Source organism: Vipera ursinii, assembly GCF_947247035.1.
Source record: "Vipera ursinii genome assembly, chromosome: 11".
Lineage (NCBI taxonomy): Eukaryota > Metazoa > Chordata > Lepidosauria > Squamata > Viperidae > Vipera > Vipera ursinii.
Window position 1 is genome coordinate 15,928,993 of NC_139524.1, and position 18,561 is coordinate 15,947,553.

Sequence of the window (18,561 nt, forward strand, 5' to 3'; positions counted from 1 at the left end):
CAATTCCATTAAAAATGGCCCATTTCCCCACACTAGGAAATGGAAATGGGAAACTATTGGCCAAATTTTCAAAGGAGCTTTGGAAGTTGGGAGGTCTGTTCTTGGATCTCAGGCTGTGCACTGCATCCATGCAGACGATCCCCATTTAAACTAGAATCCTGTGCTGTTTCTGGGGTAGTGGGATAAACAACAGAGGCCAGCTATGTCATCCGTTGCCCTGCTCTTGAGGAGAACTCTACTGAAGTTGCCTGCGATGTCTTTCTCAGATCTCCCGAGACCTTTGCCTCGTTTTCTCTAACAGCTGAGCTGGTCTGGTTTACGCCGTGTTGTGTTTTCTCTGTCACCCTACTTAGAACTGGTCGTGGCTGAGTCGGTGGTGGTCATTAAAAAGCTCCTACAGATGCAGCCATCTCAACACAGCGAGATCATCAAGCATATGGCTAAGCTGACAGATAACATCCAGGTTTGAACAAGAGCCGAAGGAGAGGCTGTCTCCGGCCTCTACTTGAGTGGGATGTGATGGACATGAGAGGATGGGGAAGGCAGGGCTGAGAGACCCAGAGGTCACTTTCCTTTGTGCATAGGTTCCCATGGCCCGGGCTAGCATCTTATGGCTGATTGGTGAATATTGTGAACACGTGCCCAAGATTGCCCCAGATGTTCTCCGCAAGATGGCCAAGTCCTTCACCAGCGAGGAGGACATCGTGAAGCTGCAGGTGATCAATCTGGCAGCCAAACTTTATCTGACAAACTCTAAGCAGGTAAGGTCGTTTCTGAAAATAACAGGGAATGTAGGTTTCCAGGCCGGTACCTAAAGGTTATGTCAAACTTGGTCCTTTTATGACTTGTGGACTTCAACTGCCAGAATTCTTCAGCCAGCCATGCTAGCTGGGGAATTCTGGGAGTTGAAGTCCACATGTCTTAAAAGTTGCTAAGTTCAGAGACCCTTAGCTTAGTGGATCAACACAGTCATTGAAGTTCACAAGTCATAAAAGGGCCAAGTTTGAAGACCTCTGTCATAGACACATCAAGGAGACACATATCAAATGCCTCTTAACTTCCAAAGTAAAAGAAAGTGTATATGTACGTGTTTTGTACTGGAACTGTTGCATATCTTAGACTTAGGATAATATTTCAGCAGTGACTTAAATCTATTTCCAACCTTAAGGGAGAGCACCTACATGCTTTAGCAGATGGAAAGAAGCCACAAGAAATTAAAACAGTTGTATCTTAACAAAGCCAGAGATCCTTGCAAGTGGAGGGGAGGGGACATATATATTTAAAAATAAAGTCAAAAGAATTCCAGATGGAGAGTTCAGCTATTACGAGCTGGAAGAAACAAATAAAATCCAGGTTCCAACGATATAAAGCAATTTCCTTGTAATATTCCGAGTGATGTGTATATTCATGGAAGAGACAGAATTAATATATTTTACAATTGGAAGATCTTCTAACTTGCCCTTTCCTATTCTTTAATTTTATTTATTGTATTTATGAATGTAATTGAAATCTCCATGCAACTGCCCTTTGGTATTAAGACATTGCCAGGAATTGTCCCCAAAATGCCCAACTAGTAATTTGAGACTGACCCATCACTTCATCTTTTTTGTTGTCTGCCACGTCACTATGGCACCTACAGAGTAAGCTGCTGACTCAGTATGTGCTGAATTTGGCCAAGTACGATCAGAACTATGACATTCGGGACCGTGCCCGTTTCATCCGCCAGCTCATTGTACCCACTGAGAAGAGTGGTGCCCTCAGCAAGTATGCCAAAAAGCTTTTCCTGGCACAAAAGCCTGCTCCCATTTTGGAGTCCTCTTTCAAAGGTAAGGTGTGACCAAAGCACGGGAACCACTGAAGGACCGTGGTGGCACGACCTTCAGAACGGGGTGGACTTTGCCGATTGCTTCTTCCTTGCAGATCGTGACCACTTCCAGTTGGGTTCCCTTTCACATCTCTTGAATGCAAAAGCGGTGGGCTACCAGGAGCTTCCCGACTGGCCAAGTGAAGCTCCAGATCCCTCTGTGCGCAACGTGGAGGTAGGACTAGCCTTCTCTTTACTGATGATGGGATGTGGGGATCCTTGCAGCCGGTTCTGCTCATTGATATTATGAAAATATTGGGTGTCAACATGTCAATGATCCAGCCTTTGACTTGTACAAGAGCCATGTGGTAGATGAGGCCACCGTATCTTCTACAGCTGACTGTCCTTGCAATGTCCAGTGGTGTGTATTGTTCTGTTTTGATGAAAGGTCGGTTCCTACACCCCATGCTTATTTTTTTAGGAAGACTCCATTGATCGTAGAGGAAGCTACATTGGGCTACTGGGTGGACCCAAAGAGGTGGTGCTTGTGTGTGCAGTGATAGTTTACGCTTTTCCATTCTCCTCCTCCTCTTCCAGCTTCTCTCCCTTGTGCTGTGCATCTCTGACTGTGTGCTAGTTAGGACTTCAATCCTAAATTTTGAAAATACTTTTGATGGACCTAAAAAACCCGGATTTAGCTTGTGGATTTATTTTGAAAATATTATTATAAAAGCTACAGGATCTCTCTCTTAGTCAAGGCGTTCCACATTTCCATTCTCATAGCAGATCAGAGAGGATATCTATAGAGATTCTGAGTCATCTAGGTCAGGGGTCTGCAGCCTTGACAACTTGAAGACTTGTGGATTTCAGCTCCCAGAATTCCTCAGCCGGCTGTGAGGAATTCTGGGAGCTGAAGTCCACAAGTCTTCAAGTTGTCAAGGCTGCAGACCCCTGATCTAGGTCATGGTTGTCACAAAGGTGCTTTTTCAAAAGGCAATTGGACTTTCCTTTGTTTTTTCCTTGAAGACGTTTTGCTTCTTATCCGAGAAGCTTCTTCAGTTCGGTGTTAGAATTCTGGGAGTTGAAGTCCACAAGTCTTAAAGTCGCCAAGATTGGACACCTCTGATCTAAATTATGACACACAAGATAGATGGGCCGAGATAACCTTTCAACAGTGGCTGCAGGTCAAAAATCTATCCTGGGCAGTTCAAACAGGGGTCTCCACACTTGCAACTTTAAGACTTGTGGACTTCACCCCGGAATTCTCCAGCCTGCATGGAATTCTGGGAGTTGAAATCCACAAGCCATAAAGTTGCCAAGTTTGGAGAACACCCCCCCCCCCCGAGTTAAAAGAACTAGGCTAGGAGATGGTGGGATGAGATTTGGGGGATTTGAACGGATGCTAGCCCTGCCAAGGTGATCATTGCTGGGAACTGCTGTTCAGCAGCATCAGGAGAAACTCAGGATTTTCCTCCTTGATGCATAATTTGAACTGGACTCTGAACACGCCGGCTTTTCAGGTGTAATGAAATCTTATTTTAATGGACGAGGTGGAGGGCGGAAATCTCCAGATCTTCACGAATGTCCATTAAATGCAGGGTGGATTGAATTACGTTTGTTACTGGGTGTAGGTTTTGTTGTGCAAATTTGGTCCGTTGCATGCCATGTTTGCTGTCCTACAGGCCACTAAATTGAAATTTCACTGAATTATGGCTGTTCAGAGATCCTGCCGTGCAGCTATTAGTGCATGGGTGTCACGCTGATGATCTGCAGAAATACGCAATCTTCTCTGCCCCATCACTCAGATCCACCTTAGCTGACACTCTTGAGGGATGCATCCCATGAACATCTTCTAGACCCGTCCGATGAGGATGCATGCGTCTTTCCTCTCGGCACACATGCACTATCAGCTGCAACAAAAGATATGCCACTTGAATGCTCCTCTCCTGCATGCTGATTCGTTTGCACCGAAGTAACATTTGTGCAGGGAATCCACTGCGGTGAAACCGAGCTCAGTCCCTGGCGTTCGAGTCTTGTTCTCTTCACTCCTCTGTGTAGTAGGTTTTTGATGTACTCAGTTCCGTCTTTGCAATGAGGCACATGTTTCCTACCTCATGGCTCCATCCAGGTCCCGGAATGGACCAAGTGCACCGGCCGTGAGAAGAGGAAGGAGAAGGTGGAGAAGCCATTCTACTCGGATTCAGAGGGGGAATCCGGAGCGACGGAATCTGCTGACAGTGGTGAGAATGGCGGAGGAGATCTTCCAACTGACCGCAAGAAGTCCTCGGCTTACGACTAGTCACCTGGCATCTGTCTGAAGTACAAGTTGTCCTTGATTTATGGCCACAGTGGAGCCCAAAGTTTCCGTGGCTAAGAGGGAGAGATGTTAAGTGGGTTTTGCCTCACTTTGTGACCTTTCTTCTAGCAGTTGTTCAATGAATCCGTGCAGTTGTTAAGTTTGTAACTTCCCCATTGACTTTGCTTGTCGGAAGGTCACAAAAAGGGGGATCATGTGACTCCGGGACGCTGCAAACGTCGTAAATACGAATCAGTTGCCAAGTTCTAAATTTTGATCATGTGATTCTGCTATGGTCATAAGTGTGAAAAACGGTCACAGGTCCATTTTTTTCGGTTTCACTTTTTTTAATTTCGAACAGTCATTAAATAAGCTGCTGTAAATTGAGGACTACGTGTAACAACAATCCCTGAAAAAGCGGCTTACAACTTGGATGCAAAGTTATGACACCTGCAGGACCCCACCCCACCCTTCACAGTCACATGACCCCATTTTGAAGGCTTGGCAACCGGCCCACATTAATGGCCATTTAGAGCATCCCACCGTCATGTGGCCAGGATTTATGGCATTTTTGCTAGAAACTGGCATTTACTTCCTCTTTTCAGGAAAAAATGCCCATGGCAAACAGCAGGTCCATTTCCTGTAACTGCCACGTTTGCTTAGCAGCCGTGGCAAAAAAAAGACTATAAAATTAGGTGTGGTCACATGGTAACCTTCATAATGACCGTCACCGTTTACAACCATAATTGCAGGAAGTCAAGAGTTCCCGTAAAAGAAACCAGGGGCCGGGTATTTATTTATGGAATCGGATTTTTTTTAAAAAAAATCTTGCCATTATTTTAATAAATAATACTGTAGGCGGAGAACATCTCTAACCTCAAACTCCTTAACCTCTTCTTTTTGCTGGCAGAGCCTGAGACCATGAGCGGATCTGAAAGTGGAACGGAGAGTGGATCGGGATCTGGCAGTGAAGAAGAGGATGAAGAAGAGAGTGAAGACCAGTCGGAAGAGGAGGAGGAGGAGGAGAAGAAGAAGAAGAAAAAGAAGAAGGAAGTTCCCCAGAAGGGTCTGCTGGAGAGCGCTGGCAGGTAGAGTCACCAGCTGAGGCTGGCCGCGGGTACAGACCAACGGGCATAGTTTGGGAGGCCGCCACTGCCACCTGGGCAAAAATGCAGGTGAGCCAATGAGACGGCAGTGCGAACTCGGAAAAGGCATCCACCATCTCCAGAAGAAACAAGGAGACAACCCAAATTTCAGTTCTCCATTTCTTTCCTCTGAATGCCAGTGAGGAGGAAGAGGAAGGAGGAGGAGGAGGAGGAGGAGGAGAAAAGGAAAGGAGCAAGAAAAAACTATCCCCCCGGGGAGAAAAAGAGGACTCGACCTCCTCATCCGAAGAGGACAGTTTGTCTGAAAGCAGCTCAACCGAATCGGAATCTGAGTCCGAACTGGAGGAATCACATCCCGAGGAGTCGAAGAAGAAAAAGCTGGTGAGCAGCGAGAAGTTGGGGGGGGGGGTGTTGATGAAAAATAATGGGCACCAGGTTCATGAAAGAGCAATTTGGTCTGGTGGTGAAGACACTAAGCTAGAAAACGGGAGAGTTCTAGTCTTGCCTCAGGCGTGAAAGTCAGCAGGGTGACTTTTGGCCAATCACCAGGAGACTTGAGAGTTCTAGTCCCACCTTCAGCATGAAAGTCAGCAGGGTGACTTTTGGCCAATCATCAGGAGACTTGAGAGTTCTAGTCCCACCTTCAGCATGAAAGTCAGCAGGGTGACTTTTGGCCAATCACCAGGAGACAGAGTTCTAGTCCCACCTTCAGCATGAAAGTCAGCAGGGTGACTTTGGGCCAATCATCAGGAGACTGAGAGTTCTAGTCTCACCTTCAGCATGAAAGTCAGCAGGGTGACTTTTGGCCAATCACCAGGAGACTGAGAGTTCTAGTCCCACCTTCAGCATGAAAGTCAGCAGGGTGACTTTTGGCCAATCATCAGGAGACTTGAGAGTTCTAGTCCCACCTTCAGCATGAAAGTCAGCAGGGTGACTTTTGGCCAATCACCAGGAGACAGAGTTCTAGTCCCACCTTCAGCATGAAAGTCAGCAGGGTGACTTTGGGCCAATCATCAGGAGACTTGAGAGTTCTAGTCCCACCTTCAGCATGAAAGTCAGCAGGGTGACTTTGGGCCAATCATCAGGAGACTTGAGAGTTCTAGTCCCACCTTCAGCATGAAAGTCAGCAGGGTGACTTTTGGCCAATCACCAGGAGACTGAGAGTTCTAGTCCCACCTTCAGCATGAAAGTCAGCAGGGTGACTTTGGGCCAATCACCAGGAGACTGAGAGTTCTAGTCTCACCTTCAGCATGAAAGTCAGCAGGGTGACTTTTGGCCAATCACCAGGAGACTGAGAGTTCTAGTCCCACCTTCAGCATGAAAGCTGGGTGGGTGACTGGGCCAGCATGTCTCAGCTCAACCTACCTCACAGGGTTGAGCTATGGGGAAGATAGGAGGAGAAGGGAGCATTTTATGCGTTGAGTTATTTATAAAAATAATAAAGGTGAGATATGAATAAATAAAATTTAAAATATGTCATTGAACTCTCTGATTGAGCACATCTCTGGATTAATCTAATTTTGTTTGTTGTTCAGAGCCTTTGCAGTCCTCAGTCCCACCAGGATTATGTGGAGTTTCAGCTCTATCTCTGGCATCTGCTTCTTAATTTTTGTTTCCTTTTGGCTTTTTCTCTTTCAGCTTTCCAGCAGCAAGCCACTGCCTAAAGCACCCAAAAAAGGATCAAAGGAGATCTCTCTGCTTGACCTGGATGACTGTGAGCATCCCACACACAGCCCTTCCTTTGTGCCTCCCTCTAATCTTTCTCTGCTTCTCAATCTTTCTCTTAATCCTTCTCTAGGACTATTCCCTTGGGGTACCTTTGATTACTTTTCAATCACGTTGTCTGTAGTCTGGCTGGGGAATTCTGGGAGTTGAAGTTCACAAGTCTTAAAGTTGCCAAGTTTGGAGACCCTTAGCTTAGTGGATCAACCACTCCTGATGCAGAAGTATTTAATTACACAGTCACATCCCACACCTTCATATGGACCTATAACAGGGATCTTCAAACTTGGCCCTTTTATGACTGGTGGACTTCAACTCCCAGAATTCCTCAGCCAGGCATGCTGGCTGAGGAATTCTGGGAGTGGAAGTCCACCAGTGGAAGACCCCTGACCTATAACATATCCATGGCTGACTATTATCTACTCAACTATGTTTTGATGCCCCAATAGCAATTTAAGAATGGCTATTCATGGCTATCTAAATTATGAGATCTGTCCATGGTGCTGACATGTACTGTATCCAGCTTGCATTGACTGACCCCTTTATTCTAAGCTGTTTTCGTGCTCAACCATGAGTTGTCTAGTTTCCATTATTTTTCCCTTCAACTTTTACATCAGTCTTGAAGTATACAATATGGATTCTTGGTTTTCTCTTTCTTCAACCCACAGTCACACCCCCAACTTTGCAGCCAGTCACCACCAGCCCAGTTCTCTCCACTAGCCTCGTAACCGATCTTGAAGGACTCACCTTGACTGACTCTTCTCTAACTACAGCTGTGAGTGATCCCTGTGATTCTTGTTTGGAAAGGGAGAAATTAAATGCTATTAATAATCTCAAAGCAGCAAATGTATTAGCTGACTATTTACAGTCCCCTCAATACACTTGTGAGATAGAGCTTGCTTTTAAAACATGGATCAGAGTAGAACTGGGTAGCTGATCGGATCTTAGAATTTGAATTCTCAAGATTTACCGCAACGTACTAACCATTATGCATTGCTCTTCTTTTGTTGATTTGGCTGCAAGAAAAGCCTAAGTTATGATAATTCTGTGCCTGGATATTACAGGTATAATGCTTTTTCTGCTTGGCTTGTTAGAAAATTAACTCTTGGGTGTGGAATCCATGATCTGAAATGCACCAAAAAAGAGAGAGAGAGACCTCAGTGTTAAGACCTTGCTTACCCCAGGTTCAATCCATAGCAAATAAGACTGGGAAGAACATCTGCTTGAAACCCTAGTGAGCTGCTGAGGGTCCTTTTGGAGGCTTCCTTTGCTTGTAGCTCCTGATTGTAACTAGGTGCTACTACATCTCTAAAAGGAGATAGATTTCTCCCCAAATCAACTGGATCATTACTTTTATCCTTAGAAATGTAGTAGTTCCTGAAGAGAGCTGTCTTTAATTTCCACCTGTCTCCTTGCCCGTCTTCCCATTCGATTGCGTCAACTTGTTTTTCTTCTTCTTTTGCTCTTCCATCTGTAGATGATCGGTCCCGTCTTTGGGACAGTGAAGAAATATGAGCTGCTGCATCGCATGACTGGGGAAGGACTGTCGGTTGAATACTATTTCAGCCGGCAACCTTTTGCTCCTGATCCCTGCATGGTAGCTGTGCAGATCCAGATCTCCAATAACATGGCAGCTGAAGTGAAAAATATCCATGTGACTGAGCCCAAACTTCTCTCAGGCATGCGTATCCAGGAGTTCAAGGAGATTGGTACGGGGCATGTGTGCGTAATGCTCTTTCTGGGATGAGTGGTGAACAGTGTTGGGAAGGAGGCATCTTCAGGTGAGCCCGGTGGATACTGACACTGATAGAAGAGAATATTTGTAGCTCAGGGGTCCTTGGTGCTGTCTGAATCTGGTGGTTTTCTTGCAGACGTTTCACGACCCAACTAGGTAACATCATCAGGGCTAGAAGGGAGGGGGTTTACAGAGTAGAGGAGGAGGAGGACTGTGGAGTCCTTGGTGTTCTTTGAGCGTGGTTGTTTTCTTACAGATGTTTCACAACCCAGCTAGGTAACATCATCAGGTCTAGAAGGGAGGGGGGTTTGCAGAGTTGGAGGTGGAGGAGGCAGAAGACTATGGAGTCCTTACTGCTCTCTGAGCTTGGTTTTTTTCTTGCAGACCTTTCATGACTCAACTAGGTAACATCATCAGGGCCAAAGGGAGTGGGGTCTGCAGAGTGGAGGAGAAGAAAAAAGCAGTGGAGGAAAAAGAGGAGGAGAACTGTGGATTCTTCTTGCTTTCTGAGCTTGGTTGTTTTCTTGCAGACCTTTCATGACCAAATTAGGTGATATCATCATTTGGTAATGAAAGAAAATAACCAAGCTCAGAGAGCACCAAGGATCCCACAGTTCAATTTGAGCTACAAATATTCTCTTCTCTCAGCACTGATCATTTGGCCCAGCTTGTCAAAGGGCCCGTCCATAACCTGTCACACTCTAGTTGACTGGAACTCCAGTTCCCAGCATTTCTCATTTGGGTGGAGCCATCATTCAGTCTGCATGGACAACCCCAGATTGGAGAAAGTAGTATTGTGGTCAATGTGTTTAATCTGTTGACAAGAAATGCAGCTGTCCAGTGTATTTAGGATCACTCCTGGCCCTTGGACGCTTCTCATTCCATGCTGTTTGAGAGCTGAGGAAATCTCTTTTGTTGTCCTGATCTGGTAGAGGTGTGGACAATTGCTCCCCTAACCCTCCTTCTCTGCCTTTTTTTTCCTGTGCTTGCAGAGTCTCTGGCCCCCGGCGAAACGGTCAGTGTGGTGATGGGCATAGACTTCTGTGACTCTACCCAGGTGGCCAGTTTCCAGTTGTGGTGAGTACCGGCTCTAGTTCATTTTGCTGCAGCGTTGTGCTTTTCACAACTTCCTATACAACGGTCAGGACAGAAGAACAGGAGGAGGAGTCCTGCTGCAAGAGATCAAGAACTTATCCAGCCCCACTTTCAGCATCCTACAGATGCCAAACACATAGATTTAGGAAGTTTGTGGGGAGAGGAGAAGAAAGGTAATGACGGATTTCCAGGCCTGCCCTCCAACAGTTTATGGCGATTGTGGAGATGGCAACCAAGCTGTCAGACTTGTAGCCATTGAAGGCCCAATCCCCCACAAGTTTGTCTAGTCCTGAACTAAAAATGGATGGCCATCACCAACTGTGATGGGGATGAATCCCACAGTTACAATCCAAAGGAGGGCTCAACCATCATTGAAGGGCTGCTAGTAGACACATTTGCAGTGTAGAGAGGATGTTACTGGCATGCTCATCATGATTGCCCTCAGAAGTGAGCCCCATCACAAAGTTGATTGATTATATCAAATTGGTGTAGATGCTTTGCGACCATGTAGATAAATTTTCTCTGGGACCACCTGTTCCAAATCTCATGCTTCAAATTTTCGAATGATGCACCTGTCCCTGCTATAACTGGATATCTGCTGCTCTGGCTGGAAGTCACCCACCTTTGATTTTCTGAAAATAATCATGGGATCTGTGTCATCCCAAACAAAGTCACACCTGAGGTTGATGTTTTGCTTTGAGCATGGAAAAATCCCATGCACATTTTCCTTTATTCAGAGTCTACAACAATATTGGTTAAAGCAGCCATTCACACAGAAACGGTTACCCTTGGCTGACATGTTGAAAACCTCTGGATCATAAGACTGTCACAAGAGCTTAGCTGCTGTGCTGGCCTGTATCCGAAATAGTCAACAGGTCACATATTGTCATTTTTTCAGCTTTCTTTGCCAGCGCTGCATTTGTCTTCTCTTGACAGGCCCAGGTTCAAAGGTTTGTCCTCTTTGCATGCTGAGTCACAAGCTGAATCATAATAAGCCTAGGGACGTTGGGAAAACAAAGCATCAATAAAGCAGCATTCATGACTCAGCTCTCCCTTTAGGTTTATGGTTTAAATATTGCTTTTTATGAAATGGCCTTTTGAAAAAGTGATAGAAGGGAAGGTTTAAAATCTCAGCTGGTAAGATGTGGCCTGGGAAAATTAGATCTGTCTTGAAGAATTGCTTATATGGTGACCAAATCTTATGATTGTCCAGAAGCAGGTGTGAGCTTTAAGTGCTGTCGAAAAAAGCAGCAAAATACTGACTGAGGTGTGCCATTGCAGACATAATTTTGAATCAAAGCTAGTGTTTCTTTATTCCACGATGTAGACCTCAACTCCCAGAATGTTCAGCCAAGGAGACCGTGCTGGCTGGAGAATTCTGGCTGTGACTTCATCCATCTCCATGTCTTCCAGTTTGGAAACATTGACTTAAAGAAAACATCCTTACTGGACAGGAATGTACAGAGAATTTCCCCTTTCTAAAATAACCAACAGGATAAAAGAATTTTAAATGTGGCAGTAGGAAACCAGTAGAAAGAAAAAGGAAGGGTAAACAAGCTGTTGTAAGAGACAAATTGCAGGATCTTAGTGATGGTTTTGCAAATAATTTCACTTCTCTAGACACTGTAAATCAGGGGTCTTCAAATGTGGCCCTTTTATGACTTGTGGACTTCAACTCCCAGAATTCCTCAGCCATTGTGCCTGGCTGAGGAATTCTGGGAGTTGAAGTCCACAAGTCATAAAAGGGCCAAGTCTGAAGACCCCTGCTGTAAATGCTAGCTCAGTTTGGCTGCTGTGTTTCTGTCTCCAGCACACCTACTCGCCAGTTTTACCTGTCCATCCAGGCCCCAGTCGGGGAGCTTATGGCTCCAGTCTTCATGAGCGAAAACGAATTTAAGAAGGAGCAAGGTAAGTGAGTTTGGGGGGTAGGAGAAACAGGGTAAGGCCTAGATTTCAGGCAGTTCACATAAACAGGATCCCAGGCTAGCTTAGAAGAGAACCACCTCTACTAAAGGAGGTCCATGTTTAATTCTTCGTGGCTTGCTCCAGCTTCATAGCAATTCTTCCTGTGGGCAGCCCATTTGGGACCAAGTGCCAGAACCCAACCTCTTGAAATGGGGCTGACTTTATTTTTCACCACTCTGAGAATTTGCTCCGACTTTCTTGGGAGAAAAAAATCATGGGCAATTGACCTCCGAAGAAACAGGTAGATGAGGTAGAGGTGTCTGCAGGGTGTGGTCAAAAACATCCAAGATGGTGGCCACCGTCGAAGTGTCGCCCGATTTTTATGTGCCCTGGCACATTTTGAAAACCGTATTCTGCAAGCCCGCCAATAGATAGATCCCCTTTCTTTGTTGAGGCCTATTCATCTGTCCTCCAGCTACCCCTACCACCTTCTCTTTCTCCTAAGCTTCTTTTGAATTTACTCTGGGCATCGCCCTTCCCTGAATAGCAGAGACGTGGGAGAGAGAGAAGCTTCCTTCCCCAGAAGGAGAATGTCGTTCAAGACTCCTCGTCTTCTCCTCCTGCCCTGCATGGCTGTAGGGACAGCATCCCTGGATTATGCTGGTGCTAATTGTTGTGCTCTGTTCTCTTCTGCTGCCTTGTGCATTCTCCCCTTTTTTTTCATAGAGCATCTGTTAAGGACGGGCGTGGGTAAGTGCCAGCCACAGATGCTACCCCCTCTGCTCCTTCGGCCACAGTGCCAGCTGTGCTTCCCCTGATGTTCACTCTTTCTCTTTCTACCTTGCTGGCCAAAAGCCTTGCTGTTCTCCTGCCTCCCTTCCTTTCTGGCCCTAAGCATAGGCACTGCTTTCCAAACAGGCTGACCCCACCCTTTCGCTCTTCCTGGAATTAGGATGGCTTCTCTCTTGGACGCCCTTTCCTGCCTCAGTCAGAACCGAAGAAGCTTCTTGGATGAGAAGCGAAACTTCGAGGAAAAACAAGGTCCAGCCACCTTTTGGAAAAGTACCTTTGGGATAACCAGGACCTGGATGCTGTCATTAGCAAACCAATGGTCCACCCTGGGTGCGGTTTTGCCGAAAACTGGAAGAAACTTTCAGAATTGGCAAAGCTGTCATAAAACCTGACTCTGGGATGCTGCAAGCAGCCGTGAATTTGGCACTGTTGCCAAGCCTCCAAAGTTTGATCGTGTGACTGCACACCCAGGACACCGTGCCATAATATGCTTGCCTGTTTTTGGATTTTAACATGTCTGAATCCAGCCAGTTCTGGTTTATCAAGGTAACATGGCCCAGTGCAGGAGCGTTCAACCTTGGCAACTTGTAAGGCCTGTGCACTTCAATTCCCAGAATTCTCCATGCTGGGAGATGGAAGTCCACACATCTAGTGGACTGTGTGAATCCAGTCTAAGGCTTCCAGTAGTGTTGTCCCTTCTCTCTGCCTACCTCTGCATGTCTTGTATACCCTGCTTCTCGCCCCAAGCAGTTTCCCTTCTGAGAGGGATGCGGGGTTGGGCTTTGAGCCCCTTGCTGTGCCTCCATCCCAGCCACTCTTCCTGTGTCTTGGACAGGTCCCTTGGCACTTCCTGGGCTGCTGTTGAGCACCAGACTTCCTGCATGCCCCCATGAAGCACCTCTTGGCATGGGAACGTCACACCCATCTCCCAGATCAGCCCTCCAGTTCCTGCAAAGCGGGCTCCAGTAATTAACCTATTAACCTATTTTCTTAAGTTGCTCGTTCTTGTGGCCAATAAAAATACTAATTCTGGAAGTGGTGCTTGATATTGAAAAAAGGTTCCTGACATTTGAGGCTCTCCACTTAGTTAGCGTTGAAAATGCACAACTCTCCAGCGAGTTGAATACACTCCGCAAGAGTTTGCACGTTCAGACATGCTTTCGGCTTGCACTGGGTTCCACCTGGCTTTGGAGAGCCTTAATCGATATCTTTCATTTAGCTAAACCACAGGGAAGCACCATCTTGGATTCTGTACATAACGTGGCAAAAGGAGTAAGCTAGAATTGTTTGCTTGCTTGACTTACATCTGTCTTTCCTTCTGAGTTGTTCCAATCACGACAACTGTGTGAGAAAGGTTGACCTAAAATGACTTTTCCATAGCGAAGGTTGGATTTCAATGTAGGCCTCCCAGTCCTAGTTTGACTTAGACACGATCTGGGGTGAGCAACAATGGCACCTTTACGACCTATGGACTTCAACTCCCAGAATTCCGTAGCCAGCCATGCTGACTCAGGAATTCTGGGAGCTGAAGTCCACGGTTCATAAAATTGGCATAGTTGCCCACACCTGCACAAGTTGGTATCCACTTTGAAATATATTAGTCCATGAAGGGAGATCATTTCACAGGTAAGTCCTCAGCTCACAGCCGTTCACTTAGTGACGATTCAAGTTGCAGTGGCACTTAAAAAAAAAAAAGTGACCTTGCTTGAATTGTTACTGCTTTTGTCTTTTCTAACCTCCAGGGAAGCTAACAGGGATGAGTGAAATCACAGAGAAGCTGACTCTACCTGACTCCTGTCAGAATGACCACGTGATTGTGCAAAAGGTGACAGCGGCTGCTAACGTGAGCCGTGTGCCCTGCGGTTCGGACAAAGAGTACAGGTGAAGAAATGGTTGCTGTTTTTCCTAGTCCTCCTGGCGGCCTTTATTGGATCCTCCCTTGAAAGGAGAGATTCCTTGGATCCATTGCAGATCCTCTCTTTGGAAGCACATCTGGACATCTCACTATTTTGCTAAAGATTTTGAACTAAAGAGCAGCTTGTTCTAGTGCAGGGGTAGGCAACCTTGGCTCTTTTACGACTCATGGACTTCAACTCCCAGAATTCCTGAGCCAGCAGGCTCAGGAATTCTGGGAGTTGAAGTCCATGAGTCGTAAAAGAGCCGAGGTTGCCTACCCCTGGTCTAGTGGTTAAGGCATCAGGGTAGAAAGCAAGGGACTGAGTTCTACTCCCACCTTAGGATGGGTGGGTGACTTTTAGCCAATCATCAGGAGACAGTGAATTCTAGTGCCACTTTGGGCATGGAAGCCGGCTGGGTGACTTTGGGCCAGTCACTCACTCTCAGCCCAACTCACCTTACAGGTTGTTGCTATGGGGGAAATAGGAGGAGGGAGGAGGATTAAATATGTTCGTCCAATTGAGTTGCTTGTAAAAATAATAATAAAGGCAGGATAACAAAAATCTAATAAATAAAAATAAATAAATAAAAACGGCCTTCCACTAGGTACTTCCCAATTTTTAGAATTCCCAGTTGGCATTGTGGGAGTTGTAGTCTCAACATATAGTGGGATTTTCCTCCAATGGGATTTTCCTGTCCCAACAGTTTCCTGTCCATTTTGCCCTATCAGTTCTTGGTGACTTAACCCTAAGTGGAATTTTCCTCCAATGGGATTTTCCCATGTATTTTACCAGGAAACATAGATAGGACAGCCTAGAAAGGTAAGTGCCCTCCTAACCATAACCTAAGCACTCCGAGTTTGTTGGCAATGTCCATTTTGCTGTATGAGTTCATGGTGACCTAATCCTAACCCTAAATGGAATTTTCCTCCAATGGGATTTTCCCATGTATTTTACCAGGAAACATAGGTAGGGCAGCCTCGAAAAGTGCCCTCCTAACCATACCCAAGCCCTCCGAATTTGTTGGCGATGTCCATTTTGCTACATGTGCTCAGTCTTTTTTCTGCTAGAACCATCTCTCTGTCTGGCTCTCCTCTGCAATAAACTGTAACCTTCCTAAAGCAGTTGCCATGTTGTTTATCCCCGGCTTGGACTGAACCATGATGAAGACTTTTCCTTCAACAGTCTCCTGGCTAGGACATTGGTAACCTTAAGAGGTGAAATATCCTGGAGTGTTTTGTGCCTAAATAGTCCAGTTCCCTTGAAAATACAGGGTGCGTCTGTTTATTTCTTTGAGTCCATAGCTAAGGTTTTCTGGACTTAAGAGCATCCTCAGCTTGAAAAGTCCCATTTCTTTATTCCAGCCATCTTCTGCTTTTTTCGTCTTGCTTGTTTCTATCTTGGAACTTTAATGGACATTCACATCTAACACATCCAGAAAGCTATTACTTAAGAATGTTATTCCAATATTTGCAGCCACTCTTTAAGCTTTTTGTTGCTGTCTTTTTCCTTGGTGTCTTCTACTGGCCAGGTTTGCTGCTAAAACAGTGAGTGGTGGGTGTCTCATTTTGATCACGCTGGAGAAGAAGCCAGACAACTCGGCCCAACTTACCATCAACAGTGAGAAGATGTTGATTGGTACCATGTTGGTGAAAGACATCATCCACTCCTTGACTCAAGAGTAATCCAGGTGGAATTGGAGTCCATCTCTCATCTCCCAGGAATGTCAATCATCTTAGCCAACGCTTCTGTTGGCTGAAGCCTACACTCCAATGTTTGTTGGTTGCGAATGTAGTCCACTTGTAGTCCACGTGGAAAGCAATGCTTGGAGAAGTGTGTGTGTGTGTGTGTGTGTGTGTGTTTAGAACACAGGGAAGATCCCTGTGACTCCACTGCCTTTGTTGTGTAAATCCCTTCTCTGCCCTCTCCATTCTTCTGTTCTACAGCTCTATTTATTATGAGCAGAGACGGTTCAATAAAATGGCTCCTTAGATTTGGCTTCTCTTTATTGCTTCTTTTTGGTGGTAGTAAAAAAAATTATTTAGAAAGGCAGGATTTAAGCAAGCTTCTTTTTATTCCATGATTCATCCCCCTAACTCAGGGGTCTTCAAACTTGGCCCTTTTATGACTTCTGGACTTCAACTCCCAGAATTCCTCAGCCAGCGTGCCTGGCTGAGGAATTCTGGGAGTTGAAATCCACGAGTCATAAAAGGGCCAAGTTTGGACACCTGCCCTAACTGCTGTGGACTGGAGGTGTGCACAACTTATTTAACATGGGAAGAGCACATTGGTACCCAACGGGTAGAAAGACAGCAGAGACAAAGATAATGCCAAGTGCTAAAACTACAGGAATTTAATTTGTGGAGTGCCTTTGGGGAGTTTTTCTTTCTAGGAATTCTGAAGGAAAGGAAATGAGCAAGTCTGGGAAATGAAGTCGGCTTCATGCTAGGCAAATGTTCAGACCAGTTTCTGCTGCTTAGCAGGTCATTAAAAGATGGTCTCTTGTTTTAAACAAAGCATCTAGTAAAGTACCTGATAAGCTGGTTGTAAATCAGCATTCCTTTTCCCAGGCTTTTAATTATTATTCATTCCCGTAGAGATTCCCTGAGGATGGGATCCAGCACAAGTCCAAAAACTCAAGAAGACTAAACCTCTGGTCCCGGTGACCGACCCAAATTGGATCCTGCAACATAGAGTAGAGCTGGAGGGGACCTTGGAGGTCTTCTAGTCCAGCCCCTTGCTCAAAAAGAACCTATACCTTCTCAGACAGGTGAATGTTTAGTAGCCTCTTCTTTAAAATATCCAGTGATGGAGCACCCAGGATTTCTGGTGGCAAGCTGTTCCACTGGTTAATTGTCCTCACTGTCTGGAAGTTTCTCCTTAATTCCAGGTTGCTTCTCTCTTTGGTCGGTTTCCAACCATTGTTTCTCGTCCTTCAAATATATTGGATCCTGGGACACACACATTTGCCTTCAGGTGGTGGGTTTATAGAATTCCTCCAGAGCGACATTTCCAAGATCAGATTTAACTCACTGCTAACTGGAGACACCCTTTTAAGTTTCCCATTCCCCACTTAATCTGTCATTATCTATTCTAGTTGATAGTTCAGCATCTACCTAAGAATGCGATTTTCCTTTAATTAGTATTTGGCTGAGGTTAAATGCCTTGCAGTTATCTAGCAAGGGCAGAAAAAAAAAGCGGGGGGGGGGTGTATGATAAGATGTCCCTCCTAATTGCCCATAGCCTGTAATCTGCTTCGTGCATTGCACTATAAACCACCGTGGAATTTATTTGGGAATCGAAACTACCTGCACACCGGCCCCACTTCATTCCTAGCCATGGTTTATATTCAGCAAACCAGGATTTAGTTAAACCACGACTTAGCACAGAACGTGCTCTCCCCCGCTCCTCTCTCTTCCAGAAAACAACAACTCTTGTAAAACAAAGACACATAACAAAAAAAAAAAACCGTCATTCATTTTCCCTAAGTCGCCAGTATTTTATTTTTAACAGCGCACCGGCTTCGCTCGCACCTGAGCAAACCCCCCCTCGCAGCCGGCTTCCCAAGTACACATTTTCACGGCGTTTCTTTTTTTCTTTTTTTTTAAATCCACCTCGGAAAACGCTGCGATCAAACACGAATCCAGAGCTTCCCGACTTTTTTTTTTTTAAATAAAAAAAATTAATTTATTTTGCTTTTTAAAATTTGCAGGGGCGCGCGGCAAAAATAAAAAAAAAAGAAAACAGAAACGCCGGCGGGGTCCCCGCTGCCCGTTTTGCAACCGCGCAACTTTGAAATTCCCCTGCTCGCTGCAAACGGCGGAGGGTTCCCCACCCGGGGTGCAGGTGCTGCAAAGACCCCCCCACCGCTCTCCCTTTCCTCGGGCCGGGGGGGGGAATCCGTGGGGGGGTGGAGAAGAGAAGGAAAGGAAAGCAAAGCGCCCACGGACCGTTTGCAAAGCCCGCCAGGCGCGCGCGGCATCCTAGGCCAGCGTTTTCCAACCTTAGGAACTTGAAGATGCGTGGACTTCAACTCCCAGAATTCCCCAGCCAGCGTAGCTGGCTGGGGAATTCTGGGAGTTGAAGACCACGCATCTTCAAGTTCCTAAGGTTGGGAAACGCTGTCCTAGGCGCCTTGAGGCCCGGGCGTGGTGCCTTTGCGCCTCGAGCTGCGCCCGCCCCCTCCCCGGGAGGGAAGCGGCGAGGGTGGG

At 46.0% G+C, this 18,561-nt stretch overlaps 1 protein-coding gene across 1 annotated transcript in view; it reads left to right on the forward strand.

The window, feature by feature from the left end:
- Window positions 1-16,336, forward strand: part of AP3B2 (adaptor related protein complex 3 subunit beta 2) — a 31,369-nt gene extending 15,033 nt beyond the window's left edge. The window contains exons 14-27 of the mRNA XM_083371413.1: window positions 354-463; window positions 585-761; window positions 1,640-1,826; window positions 1,921-2,039; window positions 3,933-4,044; window positions 5,011-5,188; window positions 5,386-5,587; window positions 6,845-6,920; window positions 7,597-7,703; window positions 8,406-8,637; window positions 9,656-9,740; window positions 11,569-11,666; window positions 14,198-14,336; window positions 15,882-16,336. Of these exons, the coding sequence (XP_083227539.1) occupies window positions 354-463; window positions 585-761; window positions 1,640-1,826; window positions 1,921-2,039; window positions 3,933-4,044; window positions 5,011-5,188; window positions 5,386-5,587; window positions 6,845-6,920; window positions 7,597-7,703; window positions 8,406-8,637; window positions 9,656-9,740; window positions 11,569-11,666; window positions 14,198-14,336; window positions 15,882-16,035 (1,976 nt within the window). The 3' untranslated portion in view covers window positions 16,036-16,336. The remainder of the gene's footprint in view (window positions 1-353; window positions 464-584; window positions 762-1,639; window positions 1,827-1,920; window positions 2,040-3,932; window positions 4,045-5,010; window positions 5,189-5,385; window positions 5,588-6,844; window positions 6,921-7,596; window positions 7,704-8,405; window positions 8,638-9,655; window positions 9,741-11,568; window positions 11,667-14,197; window positions 14,337-15,881) is intronic.
- Window positions 16,337-18,561: the final 2,225 nt, after the last annotated feature.